Source organism: Siniperca chuatsi, linkage group LG15 (assembly GCF_020085105.1).
Source record: "Siniperca chuatsi isolate FFG_IHB_CAS linkage group LG15, ASM2008510v1, whole genome shotgun sequence".
NCBI lineage: Eukaryota > Metazoa > Chordata > Actinopteri > Centrarchiformes > Sinipercidae > Siniperca > Siniperca chuatsi.
The window spans coordinates 24743459-24761352 of record NC_058056.1 but is presented as its reverse complement, the minus strand read 5'-3'; the positions used below and the strand labels follow the sequence as shown (position 1 = coordinate 24761352).

General features: G+C 38.1%; 1 protein-coding gene across 3 annotated transcripts in view; it reads left to right on the top strand.

Moving 5' to 3' along the window:
- Positions 1 to 17894, top strand: part of atrn (attractin) — a 136246-nt gene that overhangs the window by 35786 nt on the left and 82566 nt on the right. For all 3 annotated transcript variants that reach the window (XM_044167851.1, XM_044167852.1, XM_044167853.1), the window contains exons 14-22: positions 373 to 511; positions 2997 to 3178; positions 6183 to 6402; positions 7619 to 7804; positions 10718 to 10963; positions 12037 to 12174; positions 13797 to 13890; positions 15171 to 15223; positions 16903 to 16997. In XM_044167851.1, coding sequence (XP_044023786.1) covers positions 373 to 511; positions 2997 to 3178; positions 6183 to 6402; positions 7619 to 7804; positions 10718 to 10963; positions 12037 to 12174; positions 13797 to 13890; positions 15171 to 15223; positions 16903 to 16997 — 1353 coding nt within the window. The remainder of the gene's footprint in view (positions 1 to 372; positions 512 to 2996; positions 3179 to 6182; positions 6403 to 7618; positions 7805 to 10717; positions 10964 to 12036; positions 12175 to 13796; positions 13891 to 15170; positions 15224 to 16902; positions 16998 to 17894) is intronic.

Here is a 17894-nt window from a genome sequence, read left to right as displayed (position 1 = left end):
CTGCTCATTTGGATGCAATATGACACCCAGAGACAGTTCATGCGTCTTCTCCAGCGCACTCATCTGCATTTGTCTCTAAAATATTTGATTAATAAGGGTCAGTCTACTTGACTGCAATTATTTGGTAATCTTATACTTGTGATAACCTGGCTTTCTACTCAAATAGCTACATTGTCAGTAAAAAAAAAAAAAAAGTCCACAAACACTTAAATTTTTTTCTATGAAAATCTCATAAAATTCAGTTGCTGTCTATTCATAATTAAATAACATTTCATTTTGCGCCATATGACATTTATGGAAAATTAAATATAATAATTAGGTACTTTGAGTCTGAAGAGTTGACGGCTGTTATTTTCTGCTTTCTCTTCCCAGGGGGCCATAGGAGAGTATGAAGTTTGCCCCAAGGACAACCCCTCATATGTATGCAACAAGAAAACCAGCTGCAAGAGCTGTGCTGTGGACCAGAACTGTCAGTGGGAACCTCGCAACCAGGAGTGCATCTCACTGCCAGGTAACTGTGGTTGTTAGGAAATGGAAATAAAAGCATTTAATTTCAAAAATAAGCATCACATGCGCAAGTTGCATCACACACTTACTCACACTTCTGTTTTAGATCAATAAATATTAACATTTTTTGCATTTGTTAAATATCCGAATCGAGCGAGGGAGAATTTTTATGTATTTTTTTATCACTTTCATCAAAGTCATAAGTATACATACGCTTCCTTAGTATTTGGTAGAATTGCCCCGAAACGTTTTGGGTATCCTTCCACAAGCTTTCTATAATAGTTTGCTGGAATTTTGGCCCACTCCTCATGACAGAACTGGTGTAACTGGGTCAGGTTTGTAGGCCTTCTTGCTCGCCTTTTCAGTGCCGCCCACAAATTTTCTGTGGGATTGAGATCAGGGCTTTGTGATGGCCACTCCAATACCTTGACTTTGTTGTCCTTAAGCCACTTTGTAACTAATTTGGAGGTATGCTTGGTGTCATTGTCCATTTTGGAAGACCCATTTGTGCCCAAGCTTTAACTTCCTGGCTGATGTCTTCCGATGTTTCTTCAATATATCCACATAATTTTCTTTTCTCATGATGCCATCTATTTTGTGAAGTGCACCAGTCCCTTCTGCAGCAAAGCAGCCCCACAACATTATACTACCACCCCCATACTTCACAGTTGAGATGGTGTTCTGAGGCTTCAAAGCTTGGCCCTTTTTCCTCCAAATATACCGTTTATCATTATGGCCGAACGGTTCAATTTTTGTTTCGTCAGACCACAGGACATGTCTCCAGAAATTAAGATTTTTGTCCCCATGTGCAGTTGCAAACTATAGTCTGGCTTTTTTATGGTGGTTTTGAAGTAATTGCTTTCTCCTCCCAGAGTAACCTTTCAGCTCATGGTGGTACAGGACTCGTTTTACTGTGGATAATGACACTGTCTTACCAGTCTCAGCCAGCATCTTCACAAGGTCTTTTGCTGTTGTCCTGGGGTTGATTCGCACATTTCGCACCAAAAAACGTTCCTCTCTGGGACTCAGAATCCGTCTCCTTCCTGAGCGGTATGATGGTTGCACGTTCCCATGTTTTTTATGCTTGTGTATTATTGTCTGAACGGATGAACGTGGGACCTTCAGGCATCTGGAAATTGCACCTAAGGATGAGCCACACTTGTGGAGGTCCACAATTCTTTTCCTGATGTCGTGGTTGATTTCTCTTGATTTTCCCATGATGTCAAAGAAAGAGGCTCTGTGTTTGAGGTGTGCCTTTATATGCATCCACAGGTGTGCCAACAATTAACTCAAATGGAATCAATTAACCTATCAGAAGCTCCTTAAGCTCAGAATGGAATCATCTGGAGTTTTCTTTTTGTTTAAAGACACAATAAACTTATAATATACTTCTGACTTTGATGAGAGTGAAGAAAAATACATAAAAATTCTCCCTCGCTCGATTCTGACATTTAACAAATGCAAAAAATATGTTAATATTTATTGATCTAAAACAGAAAAAGTTTACTCTGATTTAATGTATGACAGTAAAGGAAAAAAAAGTTTTTTGTTTTTTTTCTGAAGTGTATGTAAATATCTGGTTTCAACTTTACATACGTAGACATACATTAACTACATACACAGGCAGAAGATTTAGATTTAGAAAATGTAAGTATTTTTACAACCTGAGTGTTGTTTTCATCGATTTGGCCATCTATCTTATCAGTTATGTGAACAATTTACGCACTTAATTTCTGAGATGTAGGGATGCATTGAAGTGACATGACGATATGGTCAAATATTAATATATGGATTAGCATGTATCTCGCTCTTATGGACTCCGTTGTAAAGCTGAAAACAGAATCGGCAAATTGTAATTAGCCTGGTGAGCAAAATGTTTTTCTGAACTAAAATTTGTGCCAAAACTACAAAAATAAGATGCAGATTATCCTAAAATATAATTTTCCATTAATGCAAAGACACAGATGCTTGCATTTATTCCAAAGGTACAATACCATATTGTCTAATACATTTTAAAATGTAATTTTAAAATGTCATTGTGACATTAATATAGTTAATATTGTGACATTAATATAGTTAATATTGTACCCCTGTTACAGTTTATAATTATAATGTGCCTTTTGGGCAGTGATTTCCAACCTGTGGGTCACATATCCCTAAGAGGTTGTAAGACAAATCTGAGGGGTGACTAGATGATTAAAGGGATAAGAGAGAAGGAAAAACATTGCTGCTACATAAAATTCTGTTTATTTTATTTCTTGTGAAATACTGGATTGTTTTACCTCTTCAGACCTCTGAAATCTATTCAAATTAAAAAAGAAAAATCTATGAGAATATCATTCTTGGGTTGAATGTATAGATAATGAAGGTAGATAACCCAAAAAGATAGATCCTAATTTGCCCCATCGACATGCTGTCAATTTACAGATCAGCCTACCGAACCTGTAGTCTCTATAGTACCAACTCCTCATCTAATCTCTCTATTCCAGAAAACGTGTGCGGTGAAAGCTGGCATCTGGTGGGCAACTCCTGTCTGAAATTCATCACGGCAAAGGACTCGTACGACAACGCCAAGCTGGCCTGCAGGAGCCACAACGCCGTCCTGGCCTCGCTGACCACGCAGAAGAAGGTGGACTTTGTCCTGAAGGAGCTGCAGATTATGAGCGTGGTGGTAAGAAAGAGGAGGGGGGGGGCAGTCCTGGGTATTAATTATCCGATTAGAGAAATTTAAATATTCTCCTTGGGGAAATTGGGTTGTCATACCAGCAGCGAATAAGATGCTGATAACACTTGAGATACGCAGAGAGCGGTGAAGATAAAATAGATCATTACAGCAAGAAAGTCACATCAACATCAAGACTGAAGAATTATATATCGGCTAAATGAATAATGATATAGTGTTTGTAGAGCCTCTTCTTTGACAGATTTTCATGATGAAGCAGAGAAACAAGAAAAACAGGGGGGGAAAAATCCAACAAGACTCACTGATTCAAGAAAGAAAACTACAAAAGTGCATAAAGAAACCATCTTTATTTCTTATGTTATCTCTGATTTATGACCAGAAACTTGACTGTTGTGCGCTTTTTAGTTTTTGCACTTGCATGTCTTTTGAGGTAGCTGCCCTCTTTTGAAATGTTGACTTTTTAATCTGCAGGTGAGCTCTGGTTGGAGTCTTTTTGTCTGTGATTTTTGGACCAGTGAGCGTGAAACAAATCTTCTATTAACAGATTCTTTCCTCAGAGCTCAGACATCTCTTACTCGCTCCATTAGAGCAGATGCGCAGAAATCTATCCCAACAATTGACTAACCATCTCAAGCTGCTGTTTATACCTTCAGATGCAGGTCACATATCTACAGATAGATGTATGAAAGATGGGGAGATGTACAGTGTTTGCTTTAATCTTTGCATTATGTTTGTACACTGTCATCACACACAGAATACAGAAAAAAAGCAAAGATGGTGCATTTACTGAGAGAAGCAACATACATGGTTATTTACTGAATAAGTCCTGAATGTACTTGTCTTTGAAGATATGTGCTTCGCCTTGTAGCTTTGATCCCGCACCCTTTACTCATGGTTGCTTGTGATGTTGATGATCAAGAAATCCTGTATAACCTCATATTTCACACTGTAGACTGAATTGAGTGTGAGTATTGGCTCAAAAGTTACATGTAAATTAAAGCCACTCAGCTGCACTGAGCCAAGCAGCCTAAATTCAGCTTAAAGTCAATTAGGGTTGGATTCTAAAAACTCTAAAAAGACACTAAAAACATTCAACTCAAGTGTATCTGGTGAACATCAAAAGGGACCGTATTTTTCAGGTTTAATGTTATTTTTGAATTCCTTTATCAAGAGATTTGATTAATGTGATTACCCAGAAATACTTATACTATAATAATAATACTTATGTTATAGAGTGGAAACGATTGATAGAAATGAAAGTTTTGTTTATCACTCAATCGTTTTAGTATTTTAGTTTTAGTAATTTTTCAAGCAAAAATAACAACCATTCTCTGGTTCCAGCTTCTGCATTGTGAGTATTATCTGCTTTTCTCTCTTAAATCATTACAACCTGAATATATTTGGGTTTTGGTCTGCTGGTCAGACAAAATGACATTTGAAGACCTCATCCTGGGCTCTATCATGGGCGTTTTTCCCAGTTTTCTGACATTTTATGCACTAAATGATTAATCGATTAATCGCGAAAATAAGCAGCAGAATAATGGGTACTAAAAATAATTAATTGCAGCCTTAAAACGTTGCCACTAAATATACAGAAAGAGCTGTAAAAAAGGACACATTTCCTGTGCTAAAATAGGGTTCACACTATCACATTTCCTGAATAATAGGCGCTGCAGAAAGACGTCTCAATTTTTCAAGCTGTTTTTTTAGGACCCACATTAATGGCCTAATCACAGCTAAATCTGTCTAAATATTTTAGTTTATGTCTACACTTGAGTTCACTGAAGAGTATTATATAATCCCACATGTGTCAAAAGCACTGCGAAAATATGGTTCTAACGACCCGGACTGCACTTAAATGAAGTATGGTGTCATCTTCAGCTGCAGTTCTGCTTTAGTTTCTGTGTAGATCACCCAGCAGGCTCACACACTGCCATCCTTCACTGAAGCCACCCATGCAAAAATGTAAGCCACTTATGATTCTACAAAGTGCTCTGGAGCCACCGTATGGCATATGTAATGTAGTTAAATAAGACAATCATTGGATTCTAAATCACAAAGTGGGTCTGGAATTGAGGAGTGTTTTCCATCCATGCTAATGAAACTGTGAAGATGTCCCCTGTTTGTCGAAATTCACGTCTGTTTGTCGGTTCCAGGTAATCTTTGTGCTTAAAGGTAGAGAAGAAATAAAACCTAACTTCTCTGGAATAACATTGGTTTTCAAACGGTCCCGTTCAACAATAAAATCTGTACAGGCACAGAGACTCTGAAACATGCTTCACAAGTCTTCCTGCTGTATTACATTGACACTGTTTGTGCTGTTTAGCAGTTTCAGCTATTTCCAGACAGGAATAATCAATCCAAGAAATGCAATTAAACCCCGATGGAACAGTAATTCGACCCACGTCTGTGAGAGATCGAGCTCTCTTTGTTTACTAGTACTGCAACAGCATGGCCATTGATTAGAGATGGGATGGATAACAGAGCCTCCCAAGTCAAGTGAAGTAAAGCTGCTTTTATTGCCGCTCAGTCAGTCCAGGGGAATTTATGTTCGTACAGATGAAATATTGCTCTTTTTTTGTTGCTTACAACAAGGCAGGGCAAAGTTGTGATTTCTGACAAAAAACATAAATATAAAAATCTGTTTCTGACATTGATTTTCATCAAATGTCAGAAACAGATTAGTCTTCAGCTACAGAGTACCTGGCACTTACGTTGTGGCTCTCAACCTTTTTTGTGACCCTTTTAAAGTGAAAAGATGACAAAACACCACCTAATTCTAAAGGGTTTTCCTTTTTTTTTATTATCACAGATGGTTAAGAGGCTGATTTACACTAAAATCTAAAAAACAGAAACCTTGACATGAAGAGTAGAAGAAGAAGAAGGAGGCAGTAGTAGAAATTTGACTGAAGCTTTGAAGAGTGATTCATTTTAAAGAGTACAATGTGTAAAATCCTTATTTTGACTTTGGCTTAATGTTGTTTGTTTGCAGTACAAGGCCACAGTGACGCCCTGGGTGGGGCTCAGGAAAATCAATGTCTCGTACTGGTGCTGGGAGGACATGTCGCCCTTCACCAACACAACCCTGCAGTGGCTACCCGGCGAGCCGAGTGACGCTGGGTTCTGTGGCTACCTGGCCGAGCCAGCATCCAGCGGACTGAAAGCACAAACCTGCATCAACCCAGTGAATGGCAGCCTGTGTGAACGGCCAGGTGGGTTCCCAATACTTCATGAATAAAAACCAAAGGGCAAAGTGGTGTTCTATTCCAGAGTATTATCCTATAGGAAATAATGTTAATGCGCATGAAGACATTTTATATGTGCTAAACAAAAACAAGGTGTGGTTCATGCCTGCAACAATTAATGTAAAACAATTCAGTTTCAGCATATAGTTATCAGCAAATACTGTGGCTAAAAATGTCCAATAAATTCAGGTAAATGCATTGTTATTAACGCCTAGACTTTGGTCAAATAGGATAGATGTCTTACTAAATTAACAGTATTGTAATCATTTCCTGTGCTTCTCCCATCAAAGCACTGATATTACAAACATCTAACGCAGAGATCAAACTTGATTTGTGTCTTTTGAGATTGTCACTGTTGAATGAAGGAATCTTAAATTCCTGCCATGAGTTGGTTGAGAGAAATGTCAGACTACACTTTGAACACTGACCAATCATAGATAGATGTTGAGATATTCAAGATACAGAATTTGCTGTTTTCAACTATGAAAAATCGTCATGCCTGATGCTCATTTTTGTTCCTGACACCCCATGTGCGTCTGATCAGGCCATGGAGCTGATACTGTGTACTCTGATCCCAGCATTAGTTTGCAATTTTTGCTCTCTGGTTTAAGTTCTGTTAAGTTATGGTTAAAGGGGCAGTCCATTGATTTTAAAGTTAAAGTTAAACTAACCATGACTAGTTTACAAGGGACGTCAAGTTAGAAAGACCTGGTCATGTACCAGTCAGGGAAGGTCTAATGAAAGACCCTGTTGAGTTGTTGTTTTTGGAGCTTGACCCATAGTAGGGACTAAGTTGGATGTCTTTGCCTCTGCTGCATCAATTTTGATCGTTCTTTGTAATGTGTCTCCTGCAAGTCGCCCAACTTTATGGAGATGATGATTTTTTTACACACATTTTCCAAAGTAAAATAGATTTGAGTGTCTTTGTACAACTTGTAATAAAAATGTTACCTCAGAATTTCAGCTAGATTGAATCAGAATGCAGACTGTTTGACCTCTATCAGAAAGTATTTCAGTATCAACTTCGTTAGCAGGTGCAAACAGATTTTTCTACTCCCAAGAAGTAACACCTTATTTATCATAGTCCAGTAGAGTTCAGCAAGAAGAGCACTACCAGAAGAGGTTTGACTGCATTCATACTCCAAGGGGCTTGAACATAACTTGACTTGATAATGTTCCTCAGCCAACCACAGTGCCAAGCAGTGCCGGACACCGTGTGCCATGAGAAGCACCTGCAGCGAATGCACCAGCAGCAGCTCAGAGTGTATGTGGTGCAGCAACATGAAGCAGTGCGTCGACTCCAACGCCTACGTGGCCTCCTTCCCCTTCGGACAGTGTATGGAGTGGTACACCATGAATACTTGTCCACGTAAGACATCTTATTCTGTTCAGTTTTCTCCCTCTTATATATTAATTTACAGGTTTAATATGACAATCATTGTGATTCTTCTTGTCTTTTTTTTATTTTGGCAAAATGCACCACAAATATAAACACTCTGAACATTGAGTCTGAAGATCATTTCCTATTATTACATCTTATTAAATCATTACATTTAATACAAAAAAATGTAATTTATGCTTTTCTGTTGCTCTCATAACAGTGTGCAGTATGAGAAAAATTTAAAAACCCCTGAAACATTTATTAGAACACAAAAGTGAAGTCAAAAGAAATTGTTTAAAAACCCCGCGGCTTGACACTTGAAAGAAGCAGGACATTGTCGTTGCTATTTTTGGCATTGAGTACATCAATGTTAGTAGTAGAGAGGTGTTACAGTAGGTATTCCTTTATAAATGATATAAGGAGTTCGGAGGTTATCGAGAATGAGGAGTTTCGACAACTGTTATGATGTTTCCTCTTTTTTTAAATTGAGACAACACTCAAAATAACAAATTAACTAACTACATGAGATCATTTCTGGGGTTGCAGCCCTACAAAACCCATAGAAGGGGTTGTAGGGAACTGTAATTTGCGAATCATTTTCTAATAATTTTCTTGTCTTGGAAAGAAATATGTAATTTCAGGGAAAATAGAGACAGCGTTCAGTTAGTACATTTAATAATTCATTTATCTTTTAGTCAGTGCACAACAGGTCAGCTGAACATGCAAAAGTGAAAGTTGTCTACATGCATATCTTCATATATGCAGGATGAGGTTCCCAATAATATGTGAATATTTACTTGGGTTGGAATGAAGCTTTTCTTTTAAGGTCATTCCTGTTTCCCCTATAATTAGAGCCATTACATACTCGTTTGCAGGAAACTTCCTGGGAAATTAAGGAGCAGTAAAATGAGGTATTACCATCTTCTCTGCTGTGGTAATAAGTAAATCTCTTGGATTCTTTTTTGTAATCTGTAATTCTTCTCTGTCTTTTCATCACTTATCTTGACTCATTGATCTCATCATACCTCTATGTAAGAACCTTTCTGCACTGTTTGTTTTTGCCGCCCTGGCATCGGCATCTCTTGAGTCGAAACCCATTGATTATACATAAAATGTTTACTTTTAAGTGTGCAGAGATCTCTCCATGCATTTCTTATGCCAGTTATCCAGTTCTTGTCCTATTTATTCCAAACAAATTGCTGTTGCTGCCGTAGAAAAAACACTTTGCAAAAACACTTTCTGTCTGACACAAGGAAATGTTGCAGCATACTCTTTAAACCTCTGATTAAGTTGTAATCTCTACATGCATAACCACCACCCTCCCAGGCAGGATTCATGAGTTGCAACCTATGAAAGGAGAAAAACTCAATATGAAAATAAAAACATAAATCTGAAGTCCGCTCACGTAATTTTACAGTTAATGTACTCAACCACTTAAGAATATGTAGCAATCTTCATCAGACTTAAAAAAGACCCTTAAAGGCAACATTTTAAATATAGATGGCTCTCTGGAGCAGAGCATCTTTAAATGTTTGGGGGTTTTTTTAACCTTCATTTAGCCGAGCACATTACACTACACCCCTCCAGTAGATGAGATGGGGATTAATAAGCTGGTTTAGTAGTTTGATAACTTAGTCTCTGGCTGGTACTTTGTTTTTGTACGGCGCAGCAGAGAACAATTTTCATTTATTTAACCTGGCAGGACAATTAAGTACAAACTGTTGCTTACAGCCATAGGTAGAGAAACCCCTAAAGGGCTGAGAGTTAGGAATTAAAATATAGGCAAATATCTATGGAGAGCAGGAGAGAATCAGATTAACTGTTGAGCCTTGTAGAGGTGTTGTGGTTGTTTTATCAAATTAAACTTTTGGAAAGTCTGGACCTTACTTACCAACACCCAATAACAAACTTACTATTACCCATCACTCATTTATTGATGGTGCTGTGTGAACGTTGCTACCTATGTCTCATAGGACAGTAATTGATTGATTAATTGAAACCTTTAGTTACACAAGAGAAACTCAATGAGAACAAGCTCTCTTTCTGCAGGAATGTCCTGTTTATACTGGTAAACAAATGAGTGTAACAGGTTGTAGATATATGATAATACACAACATTGCAACAAAAAAAAGACTAATAAAAGACAAAATATGATATCAAATGACAAGGATGTCAATCACAGTCAAGTGAAAATACATAGGTTACCTTGATTATATGTTAGACGGTTGCCTGACGTGTAAGCACCTGAAACTCTTTACGCTTCCAGTTCACTCAAATCAAATCTTTTTTCCTCACAAACCAAAATGAAGTTCTGCTTAAGGGGAAAATAGTTTCATATTTGGCATATTTACTTTCTTGCCTAGTTTTAGATGTGAATGTTGATAGCACTCTCATCTGTGTATTAACTATGGAGCTAAAAGCTAGCTTTAGAATAAAGAGTTGAAGCGGGGGAAAACAGCTAGCCTGGCTCTGTACGAAGCTCACTAATTAACACAATGTATGTTATGTATGTTTGTTTAATATTATAAAGAGTACGGTCTAGACCTGCTCTATAGGAAGAGTGCATTGAGATAACTTCTGTAATGAATTGGCGCTATATTAATACAATTTTTATGCTAAGCTAATTGCCTACTGGCTCCAGCTGTGAGTGGTATTAATAAACATAAACATATTTCCCAAAATGTCAAACTATTCCTTTAATGTAGGAGCTTCTGTCATACAATTTAGTTTTACTCTTATGATAGCCCACTGTTCTTACTGATTCTGGAAATACTAACGGCTCTGTTTTTACGACACAGGTGGATTTTTAAAAAGACACAATATTGGCTTTCAGCAGTAATAATAATATCAGACTTAACAGTAATAAATGTCCTGAATTGTTTCATAACTGTTTTGCTGCAGCGGAGAACTGCTCTGGGTACAGAACATGTGGCCAGTGTCTGGACCAGCCGGGCTGCGGTTGGTGCACCGACCCCAGTAACACGGGCAAAGGTCAGTGCATCGAGGGCTCATATCGCGGGCCCTTCCAGACCTCGGTCCCGGCTCCATCCACCCTCCCCGGCCTGCACACCAGCTCCCAGCCGGCCCTCAATGCCAGCATGTGCCCCGGCGAGGCCAAATATAACTGGTCCTTCATACACTGCCCAGGTAGGGAGGAATTAGCTCTTAGTTTTGTTTAGTGATCGAACATATTAACCATTTGAAAATACTAATTTCTATTAATGTATTGTATGAATGCTATTTCTGTAAATGTATTTACACTTTAAGGGGAATTCCAACAAAATGTACACATTGAGATCAGTTGACTTATCATGGGAAGTACAAAGGTAAAAAACAATGGTAAACATTTTCTTATAGCTCTGAAGGGGCTTTTCTGTTTTCAAAAATTAAATGTAATTTTTCAAAGGTGTAATTTGGTATTGCACTTTCATAAAGATGTGGAACTCACAAGAAACAGATTAAAAAAAAAAAGATAAAAAAAAGGTCAAACTCAAAGCAGCTGAGGCCGAGACTTTTAGTTTTTAGTGTGGGGTCAAGCTGCAAAAACACTGGATCCTTCCATAATGCAACTCAGTAGTGTCTTTCTTTAGACCCCTCTGCCTTCTCAGTGCCCACCTCTCTCAAACGTTGCATGTGTAGTTTGTAATGCAGGTTTTCTGTTTAAAAAAATTAAGTCTAAAGCCCAAATTGAGATTACCTATTAGAATAGAATAAAATTTTGGATCGCTCCCTTCAGAGCCAAAAAAACCTTATACAGCCGTTTTCTCAGGCTGAATCGTAAACTGATCCTCATGTGTAAAATCATTGAATGACCCGCCCTCATTGTCTAATAACCAAAGTATCTGAAAATGTTTGCCCACTGATAGGGATTGTTTTACTCATTCATTATAATCCAAAACTAACAGAAATGTTTGCCAGTGACCTGCAGTGGTTATTGTGACTTCTCTCAATTTAATAGATATGTGTAGTAAATCTTGACAAATAAACCTGGCAGGCATAGAGAATATCAAAGTAACATTATTTGTCACATGAGTACCTGACATGCAGCACCAACGGCCAGTTCAGGACAGTACAGATCCCAGACTGCACATCACTTTCTGTACTTGCAAATTATGAAACAAATTCATTCATGTTTGGGCCTGGGGCTGTTTATTAAAACACTTTTTTTTTTTTTCAGTGTGTGATGTTCATACAGTATGTGCTTTGTTTACTCTTGGCAGCTTGTCAATGTAACGGTCACAGCCAATGTGTCAACGAGAGTGTGTGCGAGAAGTGTGAGGACCTGACAACCGGCCGACACTGCGAGAGCTGCATCTCTGGCTTCTACGGAGATCCGACCAACGGGGGCAGCTGCCAGCGTGAGTATCCGTGGGCCGTTCAGTCCAGCACTAAATCAACCAAGTCAGTCTTCCTGCGCACAGCTTCATTTAACTTGTCAGTATTTTACAGTTCAGTTTTATGTCAGCCATTTTCCTGATTCCTGGCTGCACAGTAAAGCGGCCCCGTGGGATATTAAAGATTTACGCCACTCTACAGCTAATACTGACAGTCAGTCAATTGGACAACAAATCAATTGTTCATTCCATCGACAGCTTAATTTAGCTTACCAATATATTACAGCCATGGTGTATGTTATGTGATTTTTTTATATATATTTTTTTAATTTATTTAATTTGTTTTTTTGGAGCCCTAATTCCAGGTGTCCCCCTGGAATATAGATTTACTTGGTTCTACATCAGTGACAGCCAATCAATAAACCAGCCGCTCAGCATATCTTCATCTTGTCAGTATTATGCATTCTTTGTTTATGCTTCTTATTTTCTGTCTCCTGGTTGTACAGCAAAGTGCCCCTCAGGGACATTAACAGCCACATTTAACTTTAACAGCTAATCATGACATTCTTTATATGAGTTTGACTCAGGAGGCATTATGAGTAAAGTAAAACGTACACAATCAATACCTCAAAAAGGAGAAGATAACAAACATGTATATAAATAAGATAAAATCATAATATGGCTTGTTGTTCCACCAGCTGTCCTCAAAATCACCAAACCTAATAGACATTTGGCATCTGTTCACTGTCACAAAAAAACGTCTCTTGGGATGTGGAAAGTCACCTCTGCTAGGGAGGGAGCCAGAGCTTCTGTGGGAGATGCAGCGTTAAAGTTGGGTTCACCTCTATGCACAGAATTAGCTCTGGAACTCAACTTCTGGATAGAGGCACAATTAATTTTTTTCCTCCTTGTCGGACTGAGACGCTCGCTTCAATGCAGACAGGGTTGTTCTGACTGTTTGTGCCCATGCGGTGAAGAGCATTTCCGAGTATCTGGCCTTCTTTGAGTCTCTTGGTGCGATTCTGAAAAAGAAGGCTGGACACCTTCGGCCAAAGATAGATAATTGACTTTGTATTACTACATATCTGTGGTTGTATGTCTTGAACACTCTGAAGAGAGGAACAGAGCTATCAGCTGATCTGAGTTTGATCCGGTGGTATAGAAAGAAATATCTAGTGAGGGTGAACTGGGAACATCTGACTGCTTCCTGGGATGCAGGAAACATTCACAAAAGCAGAGTTGCCATTGAACCCGTCATAACTGTGTCAAACTGCGTACATGACATACAGGAAAAGGTCTTATTCAGTACAAACATCATATTTGTTACATGTAGACCTAAGGGTAAATGTTCTTTGAACTGAATCAAATGTATTTGATTCACAGTGTAATAAGTAGTATTTTTGTTTTATTATTTACATTTGTGTTGTTGAACTTGCAGAATCACTGAAAACTATATAAAGATATTCTATAGCTCACATTCATATTACATAAGAGTCAGTCACCCTCCTATATAATGCAATACATTCAATATTCTGCAGCACTTTGTTTAGAATGATAGCAGTCATTTAATGTGAAAAATAGTATGGTATTGCTTTACTGAGACACTTTAATTTTTTTCACAATTTTCATGTGTCATGTTTGTTCAGCCTGCAAGTGTAACGGCCACGCCAGCATGTGCAACCCCAACAATGGCAAGTGCTTCTGCACCACTAAGGGCATCAAAGGAGATCGCTGCCACCTGTGAGTTTCACCTTTTCCTTCCCTCTGTCCTCGTCTTTCCTCCTCTGTCCTGCCTCTGTACTCTCACATTTTCTTCTCCACTTGGGCTATGTCTGCATTTTTAGGAAAACCTTGATACTGTCATATCTTAGCCCCCTACAGTTAAATTCTGGGTGGGAGAATATGGTTTGGTCCATCTGTCCATCACAGGCAGTATTTGTGACACCACATGCTCAGATTTTGATGGTACACAAGGTCTAACTTCTGGGGATCTGGGAGTGGTTCTTTCTGATGGCCCAGGAATTGTCAGGCACTTAACAATCAGTGTCACTGACTGGTCAAACACAAGCTTTGAGGCTGATAAAACATGTGTACTTGTGTTGTGTGAACATCATTCACACAGCAAGTAAGCACAGGTCTCCAGTAGTATCAATACTAGAAGTAGGAATGTGATTTTCTTGTAATGTTTTTTTGAGGTTAGAACCCAAGATTATGTAGTCAACTTCCAAACTAATCTAAAAAAGAGCAAGGTGATTTTATTAAGTAATTGTTTCATTGCGGTTGTGTACTAAAGTAAGAATAAATAACTGTAAAGCAATCAGTAGATCACTGCTTTGGAAAGAAGGTGTTCTATGCTGTTAGTCATAGAGATTTGAAACTTGATATAAAACTGTATTTGCACGTTTTCAAAAGTCAAGAACCCTTTTTATGTGCAAAAGTGTTGAACCACTTGCAATTCAAAGGTTTCTTTAGAAATATAGTTTTACAAAGACTTGCATTGTTTAATATGTTGATTTTAAGAAAAGACTCAATACCCTCCATGTCCTTTTTTATTTTATTTTTTGGCATACTGTAGTAGCAGCTGTTCATTAGTGCTAGAGTGTCAGCACTAATCTTAACCCTGGCCTTCATTACCATAGGACTTCCCAAAACCCATTAAAAACTTGAGATACAGTTTCACAACTGAGTGGTCATCAGTATGAAAATGAGGCTATTTTTGTCTTTTTTAAAATTTCTGAAGTTTTTGTAGACAGAAGGTGTCTGTTAGTGATGCCTGTCAGCTTCACTAGGCCTTCTTTCTTTATTCTTTCTCTGTTTGACTGAAGGTCAAGACTCATGCCGCTGTCTACTGTGTGTTATCTCAGCTCCATGTGTGATGTGTGGCTCCGCTTTGTTTTTATCAGCAATTAAATTGTCCTGATTCACCTTTCTTCCTCTCTCTTCTTTTCTTGCCCTCTTGCTGTCTTTCCCTCATGTTTTGCCTCATTTCCGTTCCTCTATTCTCCACATCTCTCTTTCAGGTGTGAAGTTGAGAATCGTTACCAAGGCAACCCCCTCAAAGGAACATGCTACTGTAAGTGGAATTCCAATTACCAACTTCATCGGAAGTGTGGGGTAGGGGATCACATTAAGAAACCACTGTGAGGCCTTACGCTTCTTCCTTGTTCAGGTCACTGCCAAGACAGTTACATGGCTCTTAAATCAAAGTAGGTCTCAAGTAGTTTGATGTGTAAAGAAATAACAGCCAGAGGAGAAACAGCTTTTTTTTTTTTTTAAGTCGCAGGTAGAAAGAATCGAAAGTGAGATGCACATGAAAGTGAATTGCAGAAGAATGTAGTGGAGCTTTTGAAGGACCGTATTTCTCTTTTCCCTGCTGCAATGACATCAAAATGTCATTTTGCCAGAGACAGACTACAGTGCAGTGATCTACACTGCAGATTAGTCTCTTGTCGATATTATCCTTGTCAATTGTGATTGTTTAGAATATAATAATGTAGATAGGAAATTGAGACATCTGTCAAACCATGGAATTTAAATAACATTGTCCCGACACAACTCGCATCAGCAGTCGAACAAAACTCGTGTCGTCCAACATGGTTTTGTGGTTTTGTTTTCTGGCCGTTCTGGCGTGCTTCACTTGCTGCCCGTCTTTACTGAACAGGCATTTCTATTAACAATGTGAATTAAATGTTTAGTGCTTAAATGATTTGCTATCTGATTGGTTAGTCAGTTGTTTCATTTGAAAATGAAACAATATTAAGTTTCAAATCGTAGATTCTTACAGCTTCTCGAATCTGAGGCTTCACTGCTTTTTTATCTTTTTTTATATCATTGTAAAATAAATATCTTTTGAAATAGTCTGTATAATCAATATATAAATCAATAGTTGCAACTCGAGCTGCAACGATTAGTCAGTCAAAAATGAAAATAATAATTTACAAGTAAAATGTTTAAATGTTGTTTGATGGACTACCCAATAGTCTTAAAAAAGAGCAGAGAGAGACCTGAAGTACATGAGTAGGTGAAAGAGTGCAGACAGAGAAACGGATTCTTTCTTTGATATTCACAGTACGTATCTAATGTAAATCTAGTTTTACAGTAATATAAATGGAACTACAGTTGAACATTAACCTGTGACAGCAGTTACAATCACTGGTTGAGTGGTTCAACTGCATGCTCAATAGACCGCTTTATGTGTAGCCCCTGTATGAAAGGGGTATTACCAACCCCAAGGTTAAAATGTTTCTTGGTGGCAGGTTCTTGTCTTCCCACATTGACTCGAACCAGCATGAGAAGGGATCATGAAATTTTGCAGTATAGTAGCCAGTATGGCCAGTATGTGTGGAAGGAAATTCAAAAAAAAAAAAGTGGACAGAAAATTTAGAAACACATGGGGAAATCATTTGGTCCATGCCCGGTTCATGTATGTCTCAGTATTATCGTGGTCTAGTGACAGTGATCTCCAGCAGTAGTTTAACGCAGGCTTGCACACAGACATATCTATGTCTATGATGACCTTCATCACAGACAACTGACAACACACACTAAAATCTTCAGGTCTGTCACAGAAAGTCAATAGAATTTTGAAATAGAAAAAGAATTGGAAACCGGGTAATTTCCTGCCCCGAGCGCTGTGTGAAAACATGTTCTTGTGACTTTCAAACTAGACTTATCGAGCTATTCTTCTTTTTCTTTTGTAATCCCCACCACTCTCTCCCACACCCACACCGCTGGCTCAATCACTTCAAACAGACACGCTCCTCATCGACTACCAGTTCACCTTCAGCCTGTCGCAGGAGGACGACCGCTACTACACCGCCATCAACTTCGTGGCCACACCTGAGGAGGTATGTCTCTGACAGTGAACGCCCCACCGTCACAGCAGCTGTCACTTTTATTAGGATTAACGATTGTACTGTCAGCACCAGATGATGATGATGGTGGTGGTGATTATGCTTTTATGCTTTTATTTATTTCAATTTTTTTCATCCTCTCTCGGTTATTGTAAAACAAGTAAGTTTCTTCCAAAGACACTTCTCCAATTGTATCTTTACCATTTTGGTAATGACGATAACAGTGATTGATAGATGATGATGATGATGATGATGATGATAATAATAATATAATGTATTATTATTAATAAATGAGTATATTGTTTTAAAATCTTTCACAGTAAATGAGAGAGATCTTAATTTTAAAGGAAAAACAAGCACCAACCATAAGGATGGGAGTACTTCGCCTGTTGGCTCCAATACAGAAGAGAAAGTATAACAGCAAACTATTTAGCAGTGATTTATCATAATAGTATCTTTATTAAGTTAGAAAAGTCCTGTTGAGACTGAGATCTCAGTCTCAATGGAGACCTGAGAACATAAAAAGGTATGACTACATAATTAATAATAGTACAATATATCAAGCTACCAAAGAACAATAATATACAATGGAGCACAGGCAAAAAAGAATGATATATTGTAATATAAACATAATACCATAAAACAAATCGAAACTATTGAAATAAATATCACGGTCACTCAGTTAACTTATTATCAACCTAATGACCAAATTGAGAAAAAATGTACCACTGGCTTGACAGTAAAAGTCATTCTGCCACAGATGAGCACAGACATTAATTACATCAGACTGAAGTGTAATGTCGTAGTGTGAACTACACTCCTCACACAGTCACTCACACAGATGTTTTCCCAGCAAATGAAAACTTGTCCAGTCCTGTTTACTTTGGCTGC